Source organism: Serinus canaria, chromosome 12 (genome assembly GCF_022539315.1).
Source record: "Serinus canaria isolate serCan28SL12 chromosome 12, serCan2020, whole genome shotgun sequence".
NCBI lineage: Eukaryota > Metazoa > Chordata > Aves > Passeriformes > Fringillidae > Serinus > Serinus canaria.
In genome coordinates, this window is record NC_066326.1 from 11390791 (window position 1) to 11414624 (window position 23834).

Genomic DNA, 23834 nt, shown 5'->3' on the forward strand with positions numbered 1-23834 from the left:
GTGGTGGCCGTCTGTCGTTGTATTCTGCTCTCAGGCCTCTCTTGCCCTTTGAAGATTCCCCATTGTTTGGGCTATTAACATACTTTCGAGGTGGATGTTTATCTTTTTTGAAACTTTACAGCAGGCGCATTGTTAAAGCAAAGCCCGAGCAGGTCTTTGCAAGAAAGAGCCACAGCCTTTTGGTAAGCTCAGCACAACTCCGAGGAGCTCTTCCCTTTATTTGATCAGCTTCTAAAACCTAACAGTTCTGTGAGTAAACATTTATAGATCAAATCAAAAGCTCGCAAAAGGAAGCACTCTCGATAGATTAGAAGCTAAACTGATCTAAATTAGAACAGATGCAGAGATAACCTTGCCTGGCTAAAAAGCATATACTATCGGTTGCACACAGATAATTAAATGAATGAGCCCTTTTCTATTGAACAACTGATGTGCAATTGATAAACTTAATTAATAATTAACTTTTTAATTAAATATCAATTTAAAACAAGTGTGGTAATGTGCCAGTCGCATTTAATATTACTGCCTTTTCTTCATTACAGAACTGTCAGTAGGGTTATAGGTATGTGCTTAAGATGCCTCCATGCACTGCAGAGGGAATAAATGCATCCGCTGGGCACTCGCCAGTGAAGAGATGGTGATAAACAGCAGCAACTGGAGACAAAGCCAGCAGGCAGCTTCAGAGAGTCAGGAGGAACCACAGATAAAGGGCACATCCCTGCATGCAGCTTCCTTAGCAGCAGAAGGACTTGGGTTTATGCTCTTCTTGCGTATGAACAGAGACGGCAACAGGTACAAGAGAGGTGAGCCCTCCTTGTATCTGCTCTCTGGGAAGAGGGTTCTTCCCAGCTTTATGAATGAAGGGGCTGGATGAAGTCAACACTTAACATCTAAACCCTGGCCCGTGTTAAGGGGAGAGAGATCCATCAGTTATTGCCTTGTTTCAGCAAAACATCCCTGCATAAGTGAGGGAAAGCTGCAATCTTTTTGCATGTGTCTTCTCACATGGTGCCTTAGTGCAATTCCTATTAGTGCTAATGGGGTAATTGGCTCCCCTCAATGTGGAACTCCCTATAATGCATCCACATAACTTGATTTCAGAGTGTAAATCCTATTAGCCTGAATGGCGATCTTTTCTGCCTCTAATTTACCCATTTGATCCCGCGAGCACTAACAGCCGATCTCGTCTCCCTTTGAAAGCGATAAGTAGGCATCTGACTTCCGCTAAATGGTGTTTGCAAACATTCCTGGTGCTATCACACCTCGGAGACGCTGCCCTGCTCCGTGGCCCCCCTGAGCCTGCCTTTCCAAACATCTGTGCACAAGGGATGCTCTGCCGGGCCGCCAGCGAGCGCCTGCTTTTCGTCTGGCTCCGCGGGCAGCCTCAGCTCCCGGCCACATGTGGGGCTGCGGGGCCGCACCGTGCACCCGGACCGCGGCGGTGCTGGGGCTCCCCGGGGCTCTGGGTGCTCTCTGGGAGTGAGGTGTGGCCATCAGATGCCGTGTGCCGGTGGCTTGGTCCACCGGCTCCTGCTCCCGTGAGATACTGGACATTTGGAGATTGCAATAAGCACACTGCATCGAATGAGAAGGACAAGGGAGGTGATGGCTTCTTTGCTGCAGATTTCCCCCTCTACCATCCACCCATGCCTTATCCTACCTGTACTCCTTTATTTTTTCCCCTCTGTTTAAAAACTTACCTAGGGAGCTCAGCTGTGATTTAGGTACCTAAATACAGCAAAGTATATTCAAAGCACACAGTTCCTCTGCAACCTTGGCGTTTGGTTCCTTCCACCTACCCAGTAAACACTCATAGGGAGCAAAGGATACTCAGAAGGCAGGAAATTGGGTTTGCAAACTTGTGGGGGAAAAAAAGGTGAAAGGGTGCAAGAAACATTTCCCACCAACTCTGTGTCTGCTAGCAACAAGGAGAAATATTTGAGCACCTCGCTGAGGATGTAAAAAAATCTTTTCATGGTGGAGGATCTGAGTGAAGATCAAGGGTTGCTTTTATTTGGTTGTTAATGTCTTGATTTGTTTCCAACCAAAATAAGTAGGGTAGAGGATAAACCAATGGGCTCTTGATTGTCCTTCTGAGCTGTGGGGCTTGAAGCCAACTGGCAGTGACTCCTCAGAAGGTACCACCATGGACACCAGACACCTCTCTGGGCGGAATACACTGCCGATGAAAGGATGATTTCTTTTCCTGCTCTGCCTCATAAGAGGATATTCTCGCTTCTCCACATGTGAAGGGAAGATGGGTCCCTCCCGTGGGGAATGTTACTGCTGGCCACCACTTCCTCTCTGAAAACCCCATTTGAAAAGGAGGAAATAGTTGGTAGAGGAAGTTCCTGAAAAGGAATCTTTCAAATTCTTATTTTTGTCAGGTTTTTTTTACAGGGGACACCCAATACAATGGAAATAATTGGTAGGGCTGTCTCAAGTGATGGAAAAATTGCAGAAAACTGCAAAGAGTGTGACAGCAAGAAAACCAGCTTATTCTCCATTTATTGTACAATATTTATCATCAACCCGTTTTGTATATTTTGCTTTCTTTTGTGTAATCTTATCATCACTGGGGTTGAAAACGATGTAATTTTTGCTCCTTTGAGTAGTTGCCAAAAAAGCACTTACGTCGGAGTATTAGTGTATCATTTGGCTAGCACATCACATAATGGTTTTTTTACAGCAAGTATTTAGCCGTGTTTTCATCCTGTGGGAAAGAATGATGGGTCTGTTTTGTGAAAATAAGAGCTTGTGGCAATGTGGACATGCAAGAGATAGAAACATAATGCAACAAATTAGTTTCAACACAGAGAAATGAAGTAGTCCAGGCTCCATATACATTCAACAGTGCTAGTTTCTTTCTCTCTCTTTTGTCTTTCCTTTTTACTCTTATTCTGAAATGTATTGTTGGCTTTTATGGGAGAACTTTGCAAGCAGAAACTATTTGAATTCAATGAGCTGCCTACTTGATTTGGGCATGAAGATGATGTATACTTGTACACATATGTATGTTTATGCAATGAATGTACACTTGTAGGTAAAAATAGTAATTATGAGCACATGAGAGAGAGAGAGAGAATAGTTGTTGGTTTCAAGTAAGTATGACAAAATTCATCCCTTTTTATAAACTCATTGCAAGTTCATGGAGTAATTGCACGAACCAAGTTGGCTTTATTATAGCCTGGACATATACTTTAGGTTTTAGCAACAGAAATAGTATCGTGAAGCAAAAGAAGTCTGATCATTCTAATTTTGTCTCAGAAAATGAAGACCTGGAGCGAAAAGTAATTTGCCTTTACATACTTTAGAAACAGTTAAGCAGTTAATCATTGCAGTTTGAGGTGATCCCATCATATCCCTCCCAAATAGTGGTTAAGTGAATCTCTATTATAATCTGAAACCAAACATTAACTTGCAAATCATTCATGCTGTGATCCCCATCTTTCCAATCTATGTGTTTTACAACCTGCCTTAAATAATATTCAGTCTCACCTCTGTCAGAAAAATGTTAGAATTGCTGTTTTAAAGTTCTCCCTTTCTTAGACTTTATTTATTAAAATATCCCAGTAAGTTGTGACCAAGATTTTTATTTCTTTGTATGAAAAATTCACCAGAATATCTCCCAGCATTTGTCATGTAACTGTATAATCTGTTTGATGTCCACCTTCCTTTTTTCCAGCAGACACTTACCCATTTGAGCAGTTACGTGCACATTTGTATTTTGTCATGTCTGAATTCAGACCGAGAGTCTGGAGATGCCAAGTACGTGCCTAACTTATGCAAAAAGGACTGGAGTTGAGCATATGGCTGCATGGCTCCTAGGAAAAAAAAAAAAAACAACAAAACCATTTAGCAAATTTATTAGGGCTTTATAGTTAGTTATCATCACTAGTTGTACTAAAATACAACTAAAAAAAAGATTCCATAGCAGAGACTTCATGATGGAATAGATCTTTTGGGTGTCTTCCTGTTGCTAATTTACAGCCTTCCATAACTTCGAAAAACATCTATGAATTGTTCTTTGAAAGCCTTTCATCCTGAAGGGTACTGGGAAACCACAGAGCTCGTTGGTGTTGGCTGAGTCAGGGTGCTCAGAACCTGCCCTTTGGGTGCTGGGGTCTTCCCTTTGAGTTAAAGGCTTTTATTGTAACAAAAACATGCTTGAGAAGGGGTTCTCCAGACTGCCTTAGTACTTCAGGATTATTCTCCTTTGAAAAACTGGAAAGCCCCTGCTGCACCACCATAAATGAGTCATTAGAAAAATGAGATGGGAGAGACGGGGATGAAGGCTCTTCTGCAATCCCAGCTCATGCAGGAGCTGTGGCTTGTGGGAGGAAGATGCACCCAGGGTTTTCCAAACATTGATTTCCTAACCAAGGAAGTGAGCAGAGCTTCACCTCTGCTGTGCTATTTGAAGAGTGATTAAAAGCAAAGGAGAGAAGGTGAGTCAACAGTGACTAAAGACCATGCATAAATTCCTGACAAATGGCTGGCAGGGGAGACACAGAGCAGAAACCTGAGGCAACCTGGTTTTACTTTGAGCAACTCTTTATCTTCACTGAGATGTCACCACTGTGTTATATGATTTCCTCCCCACGTATGGCAGTGGAAGAACAAGACCTTCCCATAATGGGACAGCCCAAGCAACTGGGAGATTTTTCATGGCTGCCTTGGGGTGCCATCAGCCATAACAGCACAAAGATTTGGGGCAGGAGGTGTAACACAGGGAGAGGAGCTAATAAATTACCTTTGCAATAGTGTGATCGAGTTAAGCCCACCCAAAAAGAATAGGTGAGGTAAGAGTTTGTTCATGAGCTGTGTCCTGCCAGAAGGGCATAACCAGACATTAAGGTAAATGGGAGCAAACTTGCCACACTAGATTTTTTTGGAGTGCTTGCAATACCCTTGATAAAAATCTTGTTGGTATTTGGAGCAGAATAGCTCTGGTAGACACTTGGCCTGGTTCTTGCTACACTTCATTACTGCTAAAATCCTAGCATAAAGTTATTCTTGCTCAAAAGGAAAAAAAAAATTCTGTCCCAAATTTTTAGGTGTTATTTTTCAATATCCATGCAGAAATGACTGCTCCTAGTGAAGCTGAGCTTCTTCAGGGTTCCCTGTCCTTGTTGTGCCAGCCATGTGTAAGCTGCTGCTCAGCCCTATGCCCTGCTGAGGCCTCATCACGTGGATGCAAACCCCAAATGTGCAGCCTGGATACAGCAGTGACCATCCTGCAGGGCTGCACACACCTCGAGCCTTCCTTGTCCAAGAGTCTCCAGAAGGAATGTCTTGTGCAGAAAGAGCATTAAATAAAATGCAAGCTTCTAGAAACAGCAGCTTTTTTTTTTTTTATTGGTGTGTGTGGAAAAATGCCTCCCTACCCCCAGTGAATTCATACAGATTTTTAGAAAAATATGCTCTTTTGTAGGATCCTGTAAGATGGCAGGAGCCAAAGGGCTCTGTGGAGCCTTGTGTTGCAGTCAGAGTTCAAAAAGGTGAGTTCCCCTGAGAGGGAAAGATTGGTTTTCTTGTTTAATGTCGTCTCTTGTTTAAACTTAGAGATTTGAATAGCCCATTTCTCTTTTTTGTTGGTTTTTTTTTTTTTCTGAAAATGTTTATCTTCATGTCTGAAATATTTTGTGAACTTTGCTTTCCCATCCCTGTAAAGGGTATCTCTTAGATAAGTTCTTGTTTCTTGCATTTTCCATCTATAATTGCAGAGATGTAAGAGAAAGAATGTGCACTTTCACAGAACGTGAAATTTGACATGAAGTTATGGTAAATGTATTTGCTCTGCTTGTTTCCTATTTGTATTGACTTTCCATTAATATCCTGCCATACACATGCATATATATGTGTATGAATGTGACTGGCAGCAGATAAAACAGGCTAATGGCAGAGAATGTTGGGGGGTGAGGGGCAGCTTTAAACTCTTTTTAGTGTGTTTTCCTAAATTTTTTGACCACCTAAATGGGCATGTGACAGGTATGTTTTCTAGGAGCCAGATGAAGGATTTAAATTTCAGTTTTCAGATGACAAATGCTGCAATGAGTGATGCAAATCATGAAAATTAGTTTCAGAAAATTTAAAAAGTGTTTCCAAAACAATTGCAGACTCTTTGCTTGCTGTTCGCAGGGAGAAAGCAGAATTCATTAAATAAATAATTTGATCCAAATGATTTGTCCAGTCGCTGAAGGAGCTAGCAGGATGTCAGGACTTGTGAACTAGTTTGGTTACAGCTATAATGATGAGGAATTAAATGCAGAAAAGCTGAGGGGTTTTTAGAAGCAATTCCCAAGCTGCTATATTGTTTTCTTTAAGTCTCTGAATGAGTGTTGCTGAACATTGGGACTGATGAGCTCAGCAGAGAGCTCAAGGCTGGTCACCACAGCAGGCAAGGCACTCTGGGGCTGTGCACACCCTGTGCAAGGGTGTCAGAGAACTGCTCCTGGTCCCCTCTGCTGCAATTCAGGAAATCTCTCATCCTTTTCCACCGTGAAAGTGCAAAGAGATGACAGAAAGTGCTCGGAGGGCATTGCCCCTTTGGGGATGGCTGGGCATGGGGTTGCTGGCTCTGTTGGTGCTCTGCCTCCCCAGCCTCACCACCTGTGTTGGTAAGAGAAGGCTTTTCTAGTCTAAAAATAAGCAGCTGGTGTCTGGAGTCTGTTTGTGGGAGCGTGTGTCTGATATGTAATTTGAACTTGATTGCAAGGGCCTTGTAACCTCTCCTGGAGCTGGTGCTGCCCCCCTGGAGCCAGCTCCCCTCTCCCCCAGGTGTCCAGGCTCTTTGTGGACCCGGGCTCTGCACTCCAGGCACCTCCAGCTCCCCATCCCCGTTATCTGTGAGGCAGAGATGACTCACAGCACCTTCTATCCTTTCACTCCTCTGCCACTGCTCTGCATGCAGCTACTGAAACCCGTTTGGCAGCCGCTGAAACCTGACACTGATGATGATGAGCAAGGGAAGGCAGAGACCTGTTGTTTCCAAGAGTGAATCTTAACTGCAAAAGCTTGATGTTTGCTGCAGAGCACTGTAGGAAAGCTGTTGGTGTCTTAGGATGCTGCTGTTATGAATGGGGCCAACTTGGAAATTCATTTTTGGATCTCATCTTCCTTGCCTGGAAACTTCTGAATCTGTGGTGTTGACAAGGAAATCACAAGGAGAAATTTTTCCTGGTGAATTGCTTACATGTGCAGGATGGGACGTCTCCTTGTCCAGACTTTGGATTGCTTACATGTGCAGGATGGGACGTCTCCTTGTCCAGCACCATTTAGTCAGAAGAAAAATGGTGCTGATGGGGAGATGGACCCCATTTTTTTGGTGTTGATCCCATCACCAAAAAGCTGATGGACAAGCCAGGCTGTAACTCTGTTTGTGGTGCTGGCTGAGGGGGGTTTCCATACAGCTTGAATAAACTATGTCCATCTTGGTCCTATTTTATAGCATGGAAATAAGAGTGGATTTGGAATACGTAGCTGGAAAACCAGGTGCAGCATTGCTCCAATTTCCATTTTATCCAAATAACCAGACCTTAGAGAAGGGGTTCTGAGGGAAAGGGGTTTGGCAAGCAATGAGAAGAGGCCCAGTCAAATTTCTTCAGTACCAACAAATTCCCCTGGCCTTCCACATATTTCAGAACCATCTCTCCAACTCAGGGACCCCCTTGGCTATGGGGTTTCTGTGTCACAAAGGCTGGCTCTGGCAAACATTTTTAGAATCACCATCTGTCAGCTTTTCCTTCAGGGATCCCCATTTACAATAGCTTGTATCCAGGCCATGTGCAAATCCCACTGGGCTGAAACTTGGCCCTGCACAAGGTTGGCCTGGATGCAATTAACAAACACAAAATTTATTCAATTTAGTTTGGCCAAAAATATAAGATTCTTTTGTTTGCAGATGCTGAAGTTTAGATGCCTTTCCAAACTTATCAAGGACAAGGGAACCACTTTGGAGAAAATAACAGCCAACCAACCACTCTGGAGAAAATAACAGCCAAGCCCAAATTCATCCTAGGATTCAAATTGAACTCAAACCTATGCACCAAGTAATTTGTGAAGCTTAGAAATGAAGTTCATTTTTCCTGATCCATTTTTGCTGCTGTCACTGAACTTCATTGTTCTAAGTGGCCTCTAGATAGAAACACTGAAGTATCAGAAGAAGAAAACCAGTCCTTGCAGCATCAAGGGGGGTACAGCAGGAAGTATTAGAAATCTTCAGGGAATTTTTCAGTTCCAGGAGATTCAGAGAAATATTTGACCCAAATCCCAGAGTTTAGGGGTTGGGACTGTCCTGGAAGCATGTCTAAACTGCTTTGGTCTGGAGATGTGGCTAGAAATCTTGTAAGATCAAGATCTGTCTCTCTTGATTTTCCACCCAGGCTCTCCAGTTTTTAGGTCTTATCTGCCAGACCCAAGCATGATAAACCCCCTGGTGCCTGATTTATCTGTCTCAGGAAGACCAAGGGCTGAGTCAGCCTTTGCATCTTTTTACCTCAGTTCTCACCAAAGTGCCAGACCACCTAATTTGTTCCTACCCTCCATGCAGGTACCCCACAGAACTACTATCCAGGATTCGTGCTTCCTTCCAGATTCCAAATCTTGCTGACACTGGTCCAGGGAGGCTGCAATACTTCTTCCTGAGCTAAAGGGTGGGATGAAGCTGAAGGGCCCTCTGCACATCCCAGCAGCAAGCAGGCCTTGTGCAAAGAGCAAATGCAGTGCATGGCATGAAATACTTGCATATAAACATCCCCCAGACTGAGTTCCTGTCAGAGAGGTAACGCTGCAGTGTTTGTAAAGATGATTTGTACTAGTTAAAGGGAAACTGCCCCAGCCATCTCCAACGAAGCAAAACTCAGAGGCAGTGGGGATGTGTGGCCACCTCTTCTCCATCCCTCCCAAACTTCCCTGCCATCAGAGGAGGGGAAGCAGATCAGGTTTGATAAACCCACCCAGTGCCCCCTGCAGCAGGCAGCCCACCACTGTCAGAGGAGATAGTGTGCTGTTAGTGTGCTCTGAGTATGCTGTTAGTATGCTGGGGCTGTGCAGCTCCTCTGCCATCTTCATTCACCTTAGAAATGTGAAGTTTGAATGGTTTATCTCTATTAATCACCAGCTCAAAAAGCTTTGTGCACCAAGGGCCGCAGATAATTAACTTCACTATACTGCTTGTCTTATCAGTATCAACCTCTTGTCCTCCTGTGAAACAGTTAAAACCATCAGCCCCTTTTTACTTTTCCATTTAACTCTAATGCTTTAACACTGATGTTCTAAATGGCCCTGCGATTCATACTTATTAGACAAACCTTTCTTTCTGCATCGCTTATATTTTTGATAATTGGCCATGTATGTTTCTAAGGGGATCAACAGCTTTTCATGCCACTATACTAGTAATTAAAGATTTCTCACAGTCTTTCAGATTTCTCTTTACCTTCTTTTCTTTGATAAGTATAATTTGCTGTTTAATTGGGGAGGGAGTGGGGGGAGAAAACTGGTAATAGCAATAGCATAGGAAAAGGGTTTGTTTAACGAAATTCTCTAATTTAAAAAAAATCTACATTGTTTCCTATTTTTGTCTCTTGTCTTGCTTAAACTACCATTCTTCTAGCACTGTAAAATGTTATAATAGTCAAGAGAGGAAAGGGAGAGGCATGACAGAGAAACCCCACGGGGCTCCCTAAGCCCTGCGTCTGCAGAGAATAAAGAGGATTTTAGACAACCTGTTGGACCTTTTCTCAGCTCCAGCCAGAGGTGAGTTCCACTCTGCCCACAGAAAGACGCTGGGTCTGGAAGAGCCCCATTACTTCCATGGCCATCTCTGCTTCCCTAGACATTGCCTGGCTTGGGAGAGGTGTTTTGGGAGCCTTGAGTTAGTGTTATGGGGTTAGGATGGGATGTGGAATACAGAAACTCTTCTGCTGTGACAGCCCATCTGGCTCTGTTTGCACAGGTGAGGCCATTTGAGCTCAGAGGTCCCAATGCCTTCAGTCTTCACTAAAGCTGCTCTGAAAAATACTACTCAATACCTCCCATTGTAATTCTTAAATTAATTCACTCTTCCCATGTATACAGGTTAAAGTGGCATTAATGGTCTTGTGGGACATACCTAGTGCACACTTCTAAACCCCAGCTCCCAGAGGTGTGTGATGGGAGTCTCTTTAGCTTTCCTTCAAAACAAAACATTTATGCAGTTGAGCAGAGAAGGACAGATGTGTGACTCCAGTACTCCAAAATGATTATACAGAAAAAGTCATCCAACACTGTCTTTTCAGACTTCTGATTTTTACAGCACCTCTTAGTGGGGGGAGGAGGTGAGAGCAAAGGGAAGAATGAAGAGCTGATTCACATTTTTGACTGTTGGATATGGGCAACATGTGGTGTTGTGCTCCTCCAGTCACTGTGCAGCGACCATTTCTTATCAGTGCTAGTGTTGAATTGCAAACCAAGTTCATGCAGAAGTCATTCACTTATTTTTTGAGTGAAGAATTCATACAACCTGTGATCTATTCTGGAATTATTCCCCAACAGGGAAGGAGGAAGAAAAAGGCTGGTGGTGCCTCTGCTGTGAATAATTCATCCCATCCTACCAGCGTGGGTGCTGAGTGACCCCTTTGCTTGGCCCCTCCTGGGGCTGGGGAGGAGGGCGGGATGCCTCCCATGTCTCCGTTAGCTGCTGGGGTTAATAGGGGCACTCAACACACACAAGCACACTCTAAGCAGGGTCAGGGGGCAGCCAACACATTGTGACCTAAAATTTGACAGCTTTTACTCATTCCATGTTAGGTGACCCCACTTCTCTTTGGGCAAATGCCTTGCCCAGTGCCTGTGCCTGGGGTGCACAGTGTTGCAGGAGCCTGGCTGGTCCCCTCTGAGCACTGGGGACAGCAATGTCCCCTTGCACAGATGCACTCTTTGGCCTTATATTCCATATCCTGAATTGCCACCCAATATCACCAGGGGAAATGAAAAGCAAGAGCAGCTGTTGAGAGACCAGCCCCCGTCTCTCTGCCATTTCAAGATGCTTGAAGATGCTCATTTCTAGATAAATTGTGTTTTATCCCACCAGGTCCTGGTGCTGTGATGCAGCCCAACCACCCTTTCCAGCTCACCACAGGGTCCTGATGGCATCCAGGCTGCTGAAATACCAGGGACCTGACCCTGGTCATGCCCACGTGTTACCATCTATCTCATCCAGAGATTTATTTTTGGTAACTGCAGTGTGAATAGTGGTAAGATCTCTTCTTGTGCTCCAACCAACATCCCTGAGAATTCTCACTGATGCTTCAGTTTTCTCCCCTTCCCCTGAGACAAGGCTTTGAGGGCAATTCTCTTATCTCTGCTTGGTTTGTTTTGGTATACTATGTGGCAGAGTGTCTCGAGGTGTCTCTCCTCTTTCCTCCTTTCCAGTTGTCTGTATCCTCCATCACTTTGTCACCCTCAGCTGCTTGTTAGTCTCTCTGTTTTCCTCCTTGTCCCTAGCTGGTCCATTTGTCATTTTCGTCAGTAGTCCATGCTCCTTCCTCTCCCACTTCTTCTCTGCCTCTTGTTTCTCTCTTTCATTTTTTCCCCCCTAGTGTCGGAACTTCTTTCTTTGATTCCCCCCCTCCACCTCCCACCCTTTATAGTGCTGTTATCTGTGATTTTGGCAAAGAGCACATTTATTGGGGAGGAATATCCCCATGGCAACACAGCAGATGGTGACTTTTGATTAACTTGGCTTTTTTTTTTTCCCCCGACTGCCAAATCACAATCCGTCTTTGAAATTAAATCAGGCTGTGATAGCATCAGTTGTTCTGGAGAGGGGACGAGAGAGAAACAAGACTAAAGTATTACAGCAGGAGCCAGGATGTAATGCAAATTCATGTTTTTTAACCCCAGCAATAAAAACCCCTGTTCGTTGTGGGAACGGAAGGGACCACAAGAGAGGGAATAATAAAATAAAAAAATTAGATTAAGAAAATGTTATCACCCTACATGGTCTCCTCACTTTGACCACGCTGGAACGTGTGTCTCTAACACCAATGTCGCTCCTTGCCAAGTCACTTGATGCTGCTGGGCCTCATTCTGCAGCTGCTTTAATGCCACTGAGGGTTTTCCTCATGCCTTGGGTAGTGGGAAGAGGCCAGGTTCTTAAATGAGCAGTTCAAGCAACTATTTATTTACAGGAGCACAGTGTCCAAAGTGGGAAGGAAAGAATTTGCAAGCAGCAGGAGGAAGGCAAGAAAGCAGCTCCTGGAAGGCATTGGAGGGAGGTGAGAAGAATTCAGGGTAAAGTGAGGAAGTGGAGGAGCTGGAAAGGTTGGATGGTGTCACTGAGCCAAGATGCTGCATGATCAGGGGCATGGGAAAGTGAGGAGCTGTCTGCAGTGGCACCAGGGAGGTCTGAGCCTGGGGAAGGAAGGGCACCAAGTTCTGCCAGCCACGAAGAGAGAGTTACAGGGCATAGCCCCATGGAAGATGGCAAAGCAGATACTGAAGTCAAACAGTAAAGAACTTTCTTGAATGCTTGAGAAGTGGGTGGTATTCAAGTCCCGTGAGCTCCTTTGCCTGGTGCTTTTTGGAGGGTGACCAAAGGTGAATGCAACTGAGTGCTAATTGTAGCCAAAGATAAAGGTGGGCTTGAAAATGAAAGCTGGAGGAGATGACTAATGACCCAATTCGTGGGTCAGTTCAATTTCATGGGAACTTAAGGGTTGTCTCAGGCTGGAAGGCTGCTGGACTCTATCTCCAATTACTAATGTTCCCCATACAGGAGGTTACAAAGTGGTTGTCTGGTCTCAGCACTGACTCCTGTGGAAGCAGTGAGTTAAGCAGTTATGGCTAAAGGCAAATGGTCACATTCGGTCTTGGTGAGGTTGAGATGAGATAATGGAGTTTTATCTTAGAATCACAGAATACACTGAGCTGGAAGGAACCCACCAGGCTTATCAAGTCCAGCTCCTGGCTCTGCACAGGGCACCCCAACCATCACACCATGGGCTTTGAAAGCAAAGTCAGAAACAAAGTGCCTCAAGGGTTAAAGACCCTTACTCTGGAGTTGTAGCATGGTATTTTCTGGTACTGTGGAGAGCAAGCACACATGAGCACTTGGCATGCTTTGTGTCAGCCTTGAGACACTCATATTCTGTCACTGGGCTCTCTTCTGTCTTCACAAGGAGGCTCTAGCTTTTCATAATACAACCTAATAAAAATGTTTCTCCTGGAGGAACTGCTCTTAATGTAGGATTCAAACCTGCACCCTTCCACAAAAACTTTAAAGATATAAGATTGTCCTGTCCTTTACATTAAAAGAAATTACAGAGAAGCTCCCACTACACTTTCTAAGAAGCAGTTAATATTTTCTTACCCGCTAGGAGCTCTGGGCCACCATCATGTCTCTCCCACTGCTTATTTTTAGACAAACTGGTACTTGTTCCTGCTCTGCTGCAGGGGACTCTGGGGGTTCTTAAGTTCTTCCAGGATAAGCTTTGTCCAATAGATAAAATTTTGCTGCAGATGTTGTTTCTTCTGTTGGAGATCTCAGTTCAGGAGTGTTTTGTGTATGCTATGTGTTAGATCTGATGTTGTTTGAGGAGAAGATAAGATTTAGGTGCAGGAGATGAATAAGGTAGGGATGCCACTGGAGCTTAATTGGCAAGAGATATTGCAGGACCTGAATCTTTCCTGTGAGGCACAGGCACAAGGGAGAACTCCAGTCTGCAGGGGTTCATGTGTTGGTGGGAAGCATCAGAGGAGGAGTTTGTGAGCACAGTGGGGTCCAAACCACTGTTTAAATCTCAGTTTGATAGACAGGGGTATCTAACCCATGCCTCATTCTGTTTAGATGGTAATCCTAGTTCAGACAAGCATTTGTAGCTGCTGGGTGCTGTTTCTCCCCATTTTGGTCAGATTGTCATTTGGTTTCGTGTCCTAGGCACCTTGCCAGTGTCTGTCTTTCCCCAGATCTCCCCTCACTGTTCATGAATGTCCTGTAACCATGCTCTTCCCTGGCGTGCAGCCCCCAGGGTGGCTGGCATCCAGGGTGTAGAACCACAAGCCGCGTGCCTGTGCGCTTGCTCTGGCCCCTGGCACAGCGGTGCCCCCGGGTCTGGTACCCTCCAGCGGGGTGCGGGAGCTGCTGATGGACAGAAGCCAGGCCTGCCCTGCTCAGCTCTCCCCCTTGGCTCAGCACACACCCCCCGAGGGTGCTGGGACCGGCAGGGCTGCAATCCAGCCCCCAGCCCTTTGCACAAAGCAGAGCAGAGTGGCTGCAGCCCCGCGGCCGAGAGCTCCCGCCTCTCCGAATTGACACCACGGCGCTGTGTGGTGGTGCCATGACACCAGCGCTCAAAATAGTATCAGGACAATTTGATTTCCTGCAGATCTCAGGATGGGGTCATAAAAACGGAGACTGTTCTGGAGAAATGGGATAGGGTGGAAATGTTTGTAGTGACATCACTGCCACTTCCATGCCAATGGCCTCCTACTGCTGCAAACATGTGATTGTGATTTTGCTGCACGCTCCATCAGAGAAGTGCCAGACTGGCCGGGGAGGGAGAGAGAGGGAGAGAGGAGAAGGGGCGGAAATATTCTGTTCTTGTATCTCAATTCAAATATCTGACAACAGCCTTGCAGCCCGGGGTGCTGAGTGATCAGGAGTGGGACTGTGTTCCCAGATCAGCAGAGCTCAGGGCATTGCAGCAATCTAACTGGGGGCTGAATAAGGACCTTACTTTTATGGTGGAGGGTCTGGGTCTGCACTGATGTGCTTCAGTGGAGATTTGGGTGGTCTTGTGCTCACCCTTTCTCACTGGTCCCATTTGCTTCTAATGTTACTTTTCTTGGCAAGAAAAACGTACAGGCCTGAAATATGGCTACAACAGCAACTGCAGAGCTGTTGTAGCCATGTTTTAGGCCATTACAGGAAGAACGGATCCCTTGTTGGACCTTCACCCATGAAGCAGAGAATAGCAGGGAGGGATTAAAGTAGCTGGGGATACAGGAGGAGAGAAGGCAGAAAAGGGAAGAAAGAGAACTCATCCACAAAAATAAAACTCGATTGCATATGAGGACATTACAGGAGGAAATCTCATGTCAGTGGCTCCACAAACAGCACTGAAAGCTGCAAAGCCCATCTTGGTAGCAAGGTTCCATCATTCCCAAGCAACAGCCAGTGGAGATCAGCCCTGGATGTGTCCAGCACATGTAACCTTGGGGGGCTGCAGAGGGGAGCAGTATCTGCAGGGGCACAGGCGAGCAAAGGGATCCTGCTAATGCACCCTTCTATCAGATTAAGCTGTCAAAACCCAAACCATTTCCATCAATGTCCAAGGAGAGACTCTCACTCTGCTTAATGGGATGTCTGTCCTGTTGTTGTCACTCCAGGGAGAGAGGGGCCACTGCCACCACAGTGTGCAGCCGGCTGTGAGTTTAAAATCCTATTAAGCAGGGACCAACAGTTGCAAAAAAAAAGAAAGCAGGTATCCCCTAGTGGGGATTTAAAGATGTTTAGACATAATTTGATTTTCCAAGCAGATGTCATTATTGTTAAACAGTTGCCCACTTGATATGTTCAAGTTGTTGGCTGTAATTGCTAAAATTAGCAGGTCTGCATAGAGCAAAGGTCAGTCGGTTAATATCGTGATTTAGTATTTTATGAAGTAATTCCAAATGCTTTTATGTATGTTTTTGTTTTTGCAGCCTAAGCCCACATTAAAGTAGTTGTGGGCCCTGCTAATAAAATAATGACTCAGCCTCTCAGTGCAGGCTGCTGGCCACACTCAGGGATGGAGCTCGAGCCACCCTCGCTCCCTGCTCTGCCTGGTGCCCCAGGCAGCCAGGGCCACACGCTGGGCTCTGGAGCTGCAGCCAGAAGGGAGGCTTCCAGCTGCCCCCAGGTGGGACATCTTCAGGCAGAGCTGGTGCTGGAAATGAGCCCATCAAGTCCAGCAGTGACTGGAAGGATGATGGGCTGGTTTCCATTAGCAGCTCAGCAGAAAGCTGTGCAACTGGCACCCCTGGTCCTCATAGGGGGATTGACTGCATGTGCAAGTGTGTGCAAGCACCTTCAGCCATTCACACACCTGAAAGACTCACCACTGACCAGGAAAGGTCCCAAAATACAGGTTTTTGGAAGGAAGAGGCATTTTTGGAAGAGGAACAGAGAACTGGAATTGGGCAAGGCAAAGACCCACAAATTTGTGCTGTGGCTGGTTGGACATCTGGTGCTGCCTCCTCTGGTGCTATGGCTGCTAAATGGCATGAGAAAAAGTTTTTAAAAACCCCTTGAAGGTGTTGGTGTTTTGTTGGCAGGCTCAGTGTTAGTCTGATCCAATGTCCTGGAACAGAAAAGGGTTTCCAAGGCAAGATGTGTTGGGGTTCACTTACAGAACTTAGAGAATGGGTTGTGTCTCTGTTACTTACTGTAACACAACCCATTCCAGGGGTGGTTTGGGCACACCTGGCAGATTTCTTGCTATTGCAGGAATGCAGAACTTTGCTAATGCAGATTGACCTGTTCTCTTACCACCAGACCTTTATGATCTTGGTTTTGTTTTTTTTTTAATCTCAGAGATTTAGCTCACAGAAAGTGCTGCAAGGTGCTCTGTGGTCTACAGTGCACAGGAAGAAATGGAAGAGGATCTGCAGGTCCTCCTGGACTCAACATTTTCTGGGTGAGCTGGGTCCCTTCCCAGTCTGTGTTCCCGTATTCCTTCCAGCAGGTTTGGGTACGTGCAGCTGCCAGAGCAGCCCCAGGAGATCCCTGCTACTGCAAGCAGCATTAGACACATTCTAATGTGTCTAATGACAACACAGGAGAGGGAACTATTGACCCAAGGCAAGAAATGTCTAAGATATATATATACTCTTGCATACCCTTTTCTCAGATCAGGAAATATTGATGTGCATAAATAAATATCCCATTAGAGACAAGACTGAAGCAAAGTTTTAGCCCTAGGAAGCTGAAAAGGTTGAGGAGCTGGGAATTCAACTCTGGTCCAGATTTCCAAACACGTTATTTAGCTCAAAGAAAATTTCAGTTTCCAATCCAAAACATGCAGTTTGATTTGTTGTTGTTGATTTTGTTTGTTTGTTTGTTTTTTGTTTTTTTTTACTTTGGACTTCCTCTGAGGCAGCATAAGATAAACTCAAGAAGCCATCTCTCATGAATATGGTGTCCACAGGAGAAGTATTGGTAGAAATATTGACTCGTGTTTGCTCTGACCAAATTAATCTTTCTGTACCAAGCCCCTTAAATATTTGCAGTTCTCAGAGTCCCAATGCCTGCAGGACTGTTGATGGCCTCCAAACTGTGGAGGAGCAGCACACACAGTTTGTCCCTGCTCCCTTTGCCACTGGCCTCCCTCCATGCCCCCAGCATGCAGTTAAGCTTCCACTTGCTACCCCAGTGCTCTCATTTTGTCACTGGGAGAGGGGCTTAACAGCCTTTAACATTATAAATACAGGTTTTGTCTGTTTTTCCATGCTGGACATGGCATCAATTGCTAAGGATGGTGATTTAAGCTACATTTGTCTTTACAAGAGAAAAAGGCTTGAATAAGGGGTGGCAGCATTCTGGCTAATTTAACTTATTCATTAATGCTCAGAGTCCTTTACTAGCAACACTACCTCACAGTCTCCTTCAAAGCACAGGAGTCTGTTATTCCCATTTTACAGAAGAGGAAACAGATGCAAAGACCTGCCCAAACACAGGCAGCAATTGCAATCTGGATTAAAGTGAAAATGTCCCTGAAAACTGGTTCCAGTCTCCAGGGAGACATCACTGGGCAGGCAAAGCTGGGAAACTCGAGGGGATGTAGCGTGGGACCAAAAACAAGAGGTGTGTAAGATTTTAAATGCTTAAGGTGACCTGGCCAAGCAAGAAACAAGGCTCAGCAGCTCATGTCAGTCCAGGGGAGGGCAGAAACATGGGGAGTGTGTTCTGTAGCTCAGGGGAGGACAAGAACAGCATGCTGGCAGGCTGTGCAAGAAATGCATTGTGAACTGGCTCTTGCAGCTGTGAGCAAGACAATAAGGATGGTAAAGCATCATCTAAGTCTTCACTTTGCACAAAGAGGGAGCTAAACTCAGCCCCCTGGAATCTGTTGGTTCACGGTTTGAATTTAGCTCTTTGTGTTTGAGTGACTCCAGGCAGAAAGGGAATATAGATTGTCCCAGACTGAGAGCCAAATTCACCTTTTCCCTGCTCATTTTCAGCCCCTGAGCTATGCAGTACTTCCATCAGGGTCTCTGGTCATCTTTTGCAGGGCATTCTCAAGAAAGCCCTAATTTTCTTTTAATGTTGGAGGAATGATGTTTTCTTCCTTCCTCTGTTTTTTTTTTTCCTCTGACATTTTCTCTTCTCTAGGCTCTCCATGTCCCACTGACCCCTGCCAACCTTCTTGCCCGTGTATAAAAACCTTTTTTCAACGGATATGCATTTTCTCATACACCAAAATAGGAAGGATATTCTTCACTTAGTGTCAGGGTTGTGTATGAGGGTCACACAAGACTTTATTCATCCAGCTGGTAGACTTTAACACTGGCATCTCAACGAGTGGGAAGGGAACCTATAGTTTGTCATAGGGCTCTCTTACATGTCCCCAAAGCAGCTTGTCTCCTATTGCTGTATTAATCAACCTGGTCTCTTTGGCAAACCAGCAAGGTTGCTTTCACATGCACCTGTGGTAATATTTACTGAATAATCACTATCTAGCATCTCATTCAGGCTTTGTGGACTCACACTCTTTAGTTTAGCATAACTGTATCTTTACCTGTGAAATTTTTTTTTCCCAGCCATTGAGAAGTCTGCATCAGTTGTGTCATGAAGTCAGCATTTATTGATACTGCTTGTAGTAGATCCTGTCAGTTGAGCTATGAGAGCACGTCCCACAGCTTGCAGTCAATTCTTGTGCTGGTGACATTAAATATTAAGGTAGTCTCTCCCATTGATTATTACAGACTTCAGCTGGCCATCTTCTTCCACTTCTTTTGTCTCCTGCCCATCCTCAAAGATTTTCCGGGTGGTGATAGTCTTGCCATTGATCACTTCAGTAGTGGTTATCACTGTTCTGACACCATATGGCCCAGATGTGTTTTCAGCAAAGAAGGAGGTGGGGTGCCCGCTGGAGCAGAATGAATTCCTTTGCACAAACGGCTCCCTGGGCCTTCCTCCTCTTCCACTTGAGCTCTGCCAGTTCTCACCATTGATTCTGATGTCAAAAGGGTTCAAGAAAATGCAAGTAAATGGATACATGCCTCCAAAGAACTCGTCTTCATGGGAGAATCCATGATGGAAATCAAAGAAGCTGTTGTAACTCGCTGAAGCTCTCTCTCTGCGAGCTCTGCTCTCCTCAATGGACTTGTCATAGAATGATCGCTTCTGAGGGTCCGACAAAGTCTCGTATGCTTCAACAATTTCTTTGAATTTCTTCTCAGCTTCCTCCTTGTTTTTGGGATTCTTATCAGGATGCCATTTTAGTGCCAGTTTGTGGTAGGATTTCTTAATAGCATCCTGTGAGGCATTTTTTTGCAGTCCAAGGACCTTGTAGTAATCTACCATCTCAGAGGAAACCTGGGGTTGTTTGGAAGATGCCTGGTTTTCTCTCTCCCACCAAGGCTGATCAGCATGCAGAGGGTAGAGAGATGTTCCATGAGCTGCTCTGCCCTGCTGCAGTGCAAGGACACCAAGAGCTGCTTGAACACAGACATTCTTTTCAAACCTGTTGCTCACAAACCATGAGATTGTGACCTCAGAGAGGGTTCAGCCAATCCTGGCTCTGTTGTCCTGACCACATTCCAGGGTGAGCTGGTTGTCACTGGCCTTCTGTTTGTAAATGTAGATCATGCACATGATGTTGTAGCTGCTGGATGTAACTGTGCTGACACAGTAGGACTGCCACAGAACCATAAAATGGTTTGAGTGGGAAGTGATCTTTTTTAAAGGCCATCTAATCCCTGTCCCCTGCCATGGGCAGGGACTACTTCCACTAGAATTGGTTGCTTAATGCCCCAACCAAACTGGCCTTGAACACTTCCAGGGATGGGGCTTCCACAGCTTCCCTGGGCAATGTCTTTCACTGTTTTACCACCCTTATGACTTTGTCAGATTACTTTTTGCCTGAACCCACCCTGCGGTGGGATTCTCAGATACGCAGCGTGGATTTGTGTGCAATCCAGGGAAATGTGCTGTAGTCAGGTCATATTATCCATGGGACATAATTCCCTATGGCAACAGCTATGGGGAAGCTGCAGTTTGGCTACCTATAGTTCAGAAACAGTGTGGACAAATCAGAGAAAGCCCAGGGAAAGACCATAGAATGTGACTAAGGGATTGGAAAATACGCTCTGGAGTGAGAGACTTGGGGCAAGAGGAAGTTCAATGTCAGCTACATCATAGTCAGCAAGAACCTGCATGGGAACAGAAATTCAGTACCACAGGGATCTTCAGTCTCCCAGACAAAGCAGTTGGAAGGTATCATTAGCCAAATTTAAATTCAAAATACACTGCACATTCTTTTTTATGAAGGTAGTCATTCACTGGAACTTCCCCATGTGGCCATTTTTAAACCCTGAATGGGAATTTTTCCTGAAATCAAGATTAGATGGACATCATAATCTTTTCTGAAATTATAAACAAGCCTAACCCTTTCAGAAGAGACTCATTTTCATGTTAGTAGTAAATTAAATTCCCAGAATTACCAACCTTAGCCTCTTTTCTATGTGCCTTTTTGGACACCTGTCCCAAGGTGTGTATGCATGTACAACAGGGATGGCCCAGGAACTTGACACAGGCAATCAAATCTAGAGTTATCCTGCATCTGTTTCTATTTCTTGGATTTGCCATTCTGGTGGGAAATACAATATCCTCAGAGGGAAACATTGCATGAAGAAGGTCTCCAAGGAAGTGCCAATAATGAGAATTCATCTGTCTGTAACACAGTGTCATAAACACCTCCTAATAGCAGCATATGTTGCAGATCACTGCCCTCTTTTCCATTATCCCACACTTTGGGAAGAAGTCAAGAGCCAGCCAGACCAAAGAGCATGTGCACAGCGTATGAGCTGGCTGCTGTCCTAACACACAACGGGGTGGGGGGGCTCTGAAAGCAAGGGGCAGTCATGTCAGCCTGGAGACAGAAATGGCACAGAAGGAGGAAAGCAATTGAGCTGACACATGCTGGGAAAGGTATTAGTACTGCTGGTGTTCTCACTGGTCAGTGATGGGGCTGTAGCACAGAGGTGCTTGCCAGACTTGGGCAGTAAAAGTTGCTGCAGGGCAGTGTAGATCTGGGGGCTGGAGGAGTTCCTGTGGGCTCACCTCACTGGAAAGATCTCAGCTTTTGCCTCCTCTGGCACAGAAGTCTTCTTAATTACAGGGCGGTTGTGCCACGTGAATTATTTTTCTGCTGGATTTTGTTTGTTCTGTAGAAATGGCAAAAGTAATCTGGGCCCAACAGCAAGCTTTGCATGCCCAAAAGACCCTGAAGGGTCTTCTACACTGAGAGAGAGCTAAGACTTGATCGCTCACTCAGACTGTAGTCTTATGCTTGAAATCTTCATGAAAGGGACTAGATTTTTAAGGACTGTCCATTGGACTTGAGGGTGATCCAAGCTTACCACCCACAAGTCCCCAAAAGGTGCCAGCAGCCCATAGCCACTGCCAGCACGGTCCTTTTGCAGATGCTTGGCAGAAATTTCAAGAAAGATTGCTGTTCCTACTCTCTATTACCCAGAAGGGAAAACGGGACATCAGAAAAGTCTGTTGGAGAGGGTCCCAGGCCTGTTATCAACTTTGGGGAGTGGGGCTGTGCAGGGAAGGGAGGTGGCTGCCTTTTGCTGTGTCTTTGCAAAGCGTCTCTTCCCCTACTTGCTTTTGATGCTGTGAGCCCATCTCAGACTGGCTGGCGCACTGGGTTATCTGTCTTGGATTTAGTGCATCCTACCCAGCTGAAAAGTAGGGAGTGTTTTTCTCCTGTCATCCCCAAACGGAGGATGCTCACTGCCTGTCTGTCTGCTGCCTGCAGCAGGCGTCAGTGATTAGCAGCCATTCAAGACAGGCCACTGCTGTGAGCCAAAAGGTTTGCAAGGAAAAAAGAAAGGGTCAAGGAGAGGCAGGGAGAAAGGGAAATGAGACATGCACACATCAAGTCACTAGGCCCAAACTGGCCTGGCAGCCCCATCCCTAGAAACCAAGGCTTTGAAATGAGAAATGTTTTTCGTATCTTAAATCTCAAGTACAAACAATAAAAGCCCGCCCAGACTGTGTTCTTTGAAGAGAAAGTACGAGTGACCTGAACAGTGGTTATCAGCAGCGTCATTAAGATAAACCCTTAACATGATTTAAAGCATCCGAAACTGAAGGCAGCACTTCCAGATACTAACAAAATGGTCTGACATTGGGGATGAAAATCAATAGTAATCTGATGTCACTAAAAATACTCAAAAGTGTCCCATGGCTGATGGAGGTGAGATTAGTGTAAATATTTGTATTCTAATCAGTGGCACGCGAGGGCTGGAGGCAGCCTTTCTGTCTATTTAATTAATGGAGTGGCTTTTTAAAAGGATCCTAATCATATGTGATTGTATCTGCTTATCAACATTTTTGCTAATTAGATGATATGGAGGCAGTCACTCTGCTAATTCCCTCATCCAAACAGCATATCCTGCACAGATAAAGTACAGTCTCTTTTTAATAAGAAACAATCATGAGACAGACTAACCTTAATGGTGCTTATTATCCGAGGATCTTTGGGATTTTCTTTTCTACCCACCCCCTCCTTCCTTTTCCTTCATTCTTCAGTATGCCAGATGGATGTGGATGCAGCAGTCCCTGTCCCCCTGCTTCCCCACTCCAGGCACTGCCACGTCCAGTCTTCTCTTCCCTCTCAGCCAGATATTGGGTCTGTAAGGGCAGGGATTTCCAGCCAGGTCAGGATGGGGAGCAAAACAGAAGGCACCATGCAGCAAAATGTCCCAAACTTTTTGTCACCCAGGTGACAGGTGATTCCAACCATGCAGCCCCAATCCCTGATCTTGCTCTTGGAACCCAAGTGAGCCCTGGTCCAGAAAGGAATGAGTGCCTCCAAGTTGTGAAAAAAACTTTCTATTATTATTTTGATTAGAGTAATATTAGGAAAAGTTTCTTCAAGGAAAGGACTGTCAAGAATTGGATCAGGCTGCCCATCAACCGGCAGTGGTTGAGTCACCATCGCACAAGGTATTTAAAAGCCATCTGGTGGTGGTGGGTTAGTGGTGGGATTGGCAGCACTGGGTTAATATTTGGACTAGGTGATTTTAAAGGTCTTTTCCAACCTAAAGAATACTTACTATTGTTGTCATTGTGGTCTTTTCTGCTTTTAAAACAGAAAAGGCAGAGGAGGTCTACACAAGGGATTTCTCCTCAGCCCTGTTGATTCTGTGACAAGGCTGGGGTCCTTTTATCTGAACCAACACAAGTGAGAGACATTTGTTCCAAGTCCTTTGACTATCCAAACAAACACGAGTGGAGCTTTGCTCCACCAGTCAAACTGTCATTAGATGCCTCCCTGCAGGTCAGCCCTGTTGGAGATGACGCTGTGCTCGGCCTTGGAGCGACATTCCTGGGGCTGATGGTCAGGGATGGGCACACTGGGCCCTCCTCCCACTGAGGCAGAACAGAGGAACCTGCCTGACTTCAGAACAAAACTGAAAAATAAATAGAAAATTTATCCTGAAGATGTCTCCTCACCTCTCAAAATATAAACGCAACATCTAGGTAAGGAGAACCCATCCTGAATGTGTGTACCTCCCATCCCAAGAGCAGCTGGGTGGAGCAGAGGAGAAGGGGAGGTGCCTGGTGCTTATTTACA

General features: G+C 45.4%; 1 protein-coding gene across 1 annotated transcript; it reads right to left on the minus strand.

The window, feature by feature from the left end:
- Window positions 1-18907: 18907 nt before the first annotated feature.
- DNAJB8 (DnaJ heat shock protein family (Hsp40) member B8) lies at window positions 18908-19546 on the minus strand. The gene has a single exon (XM_009091263.3). The coding sequence runs from the start codon at window positions 19544-19546 to the stop codon at window positions 18908-18910; it is 639 nt and encodes a 212-aa protein (XP_009089511.1).
- Window positions 19547-23834: the final 4288 nt, after the last annotated feature.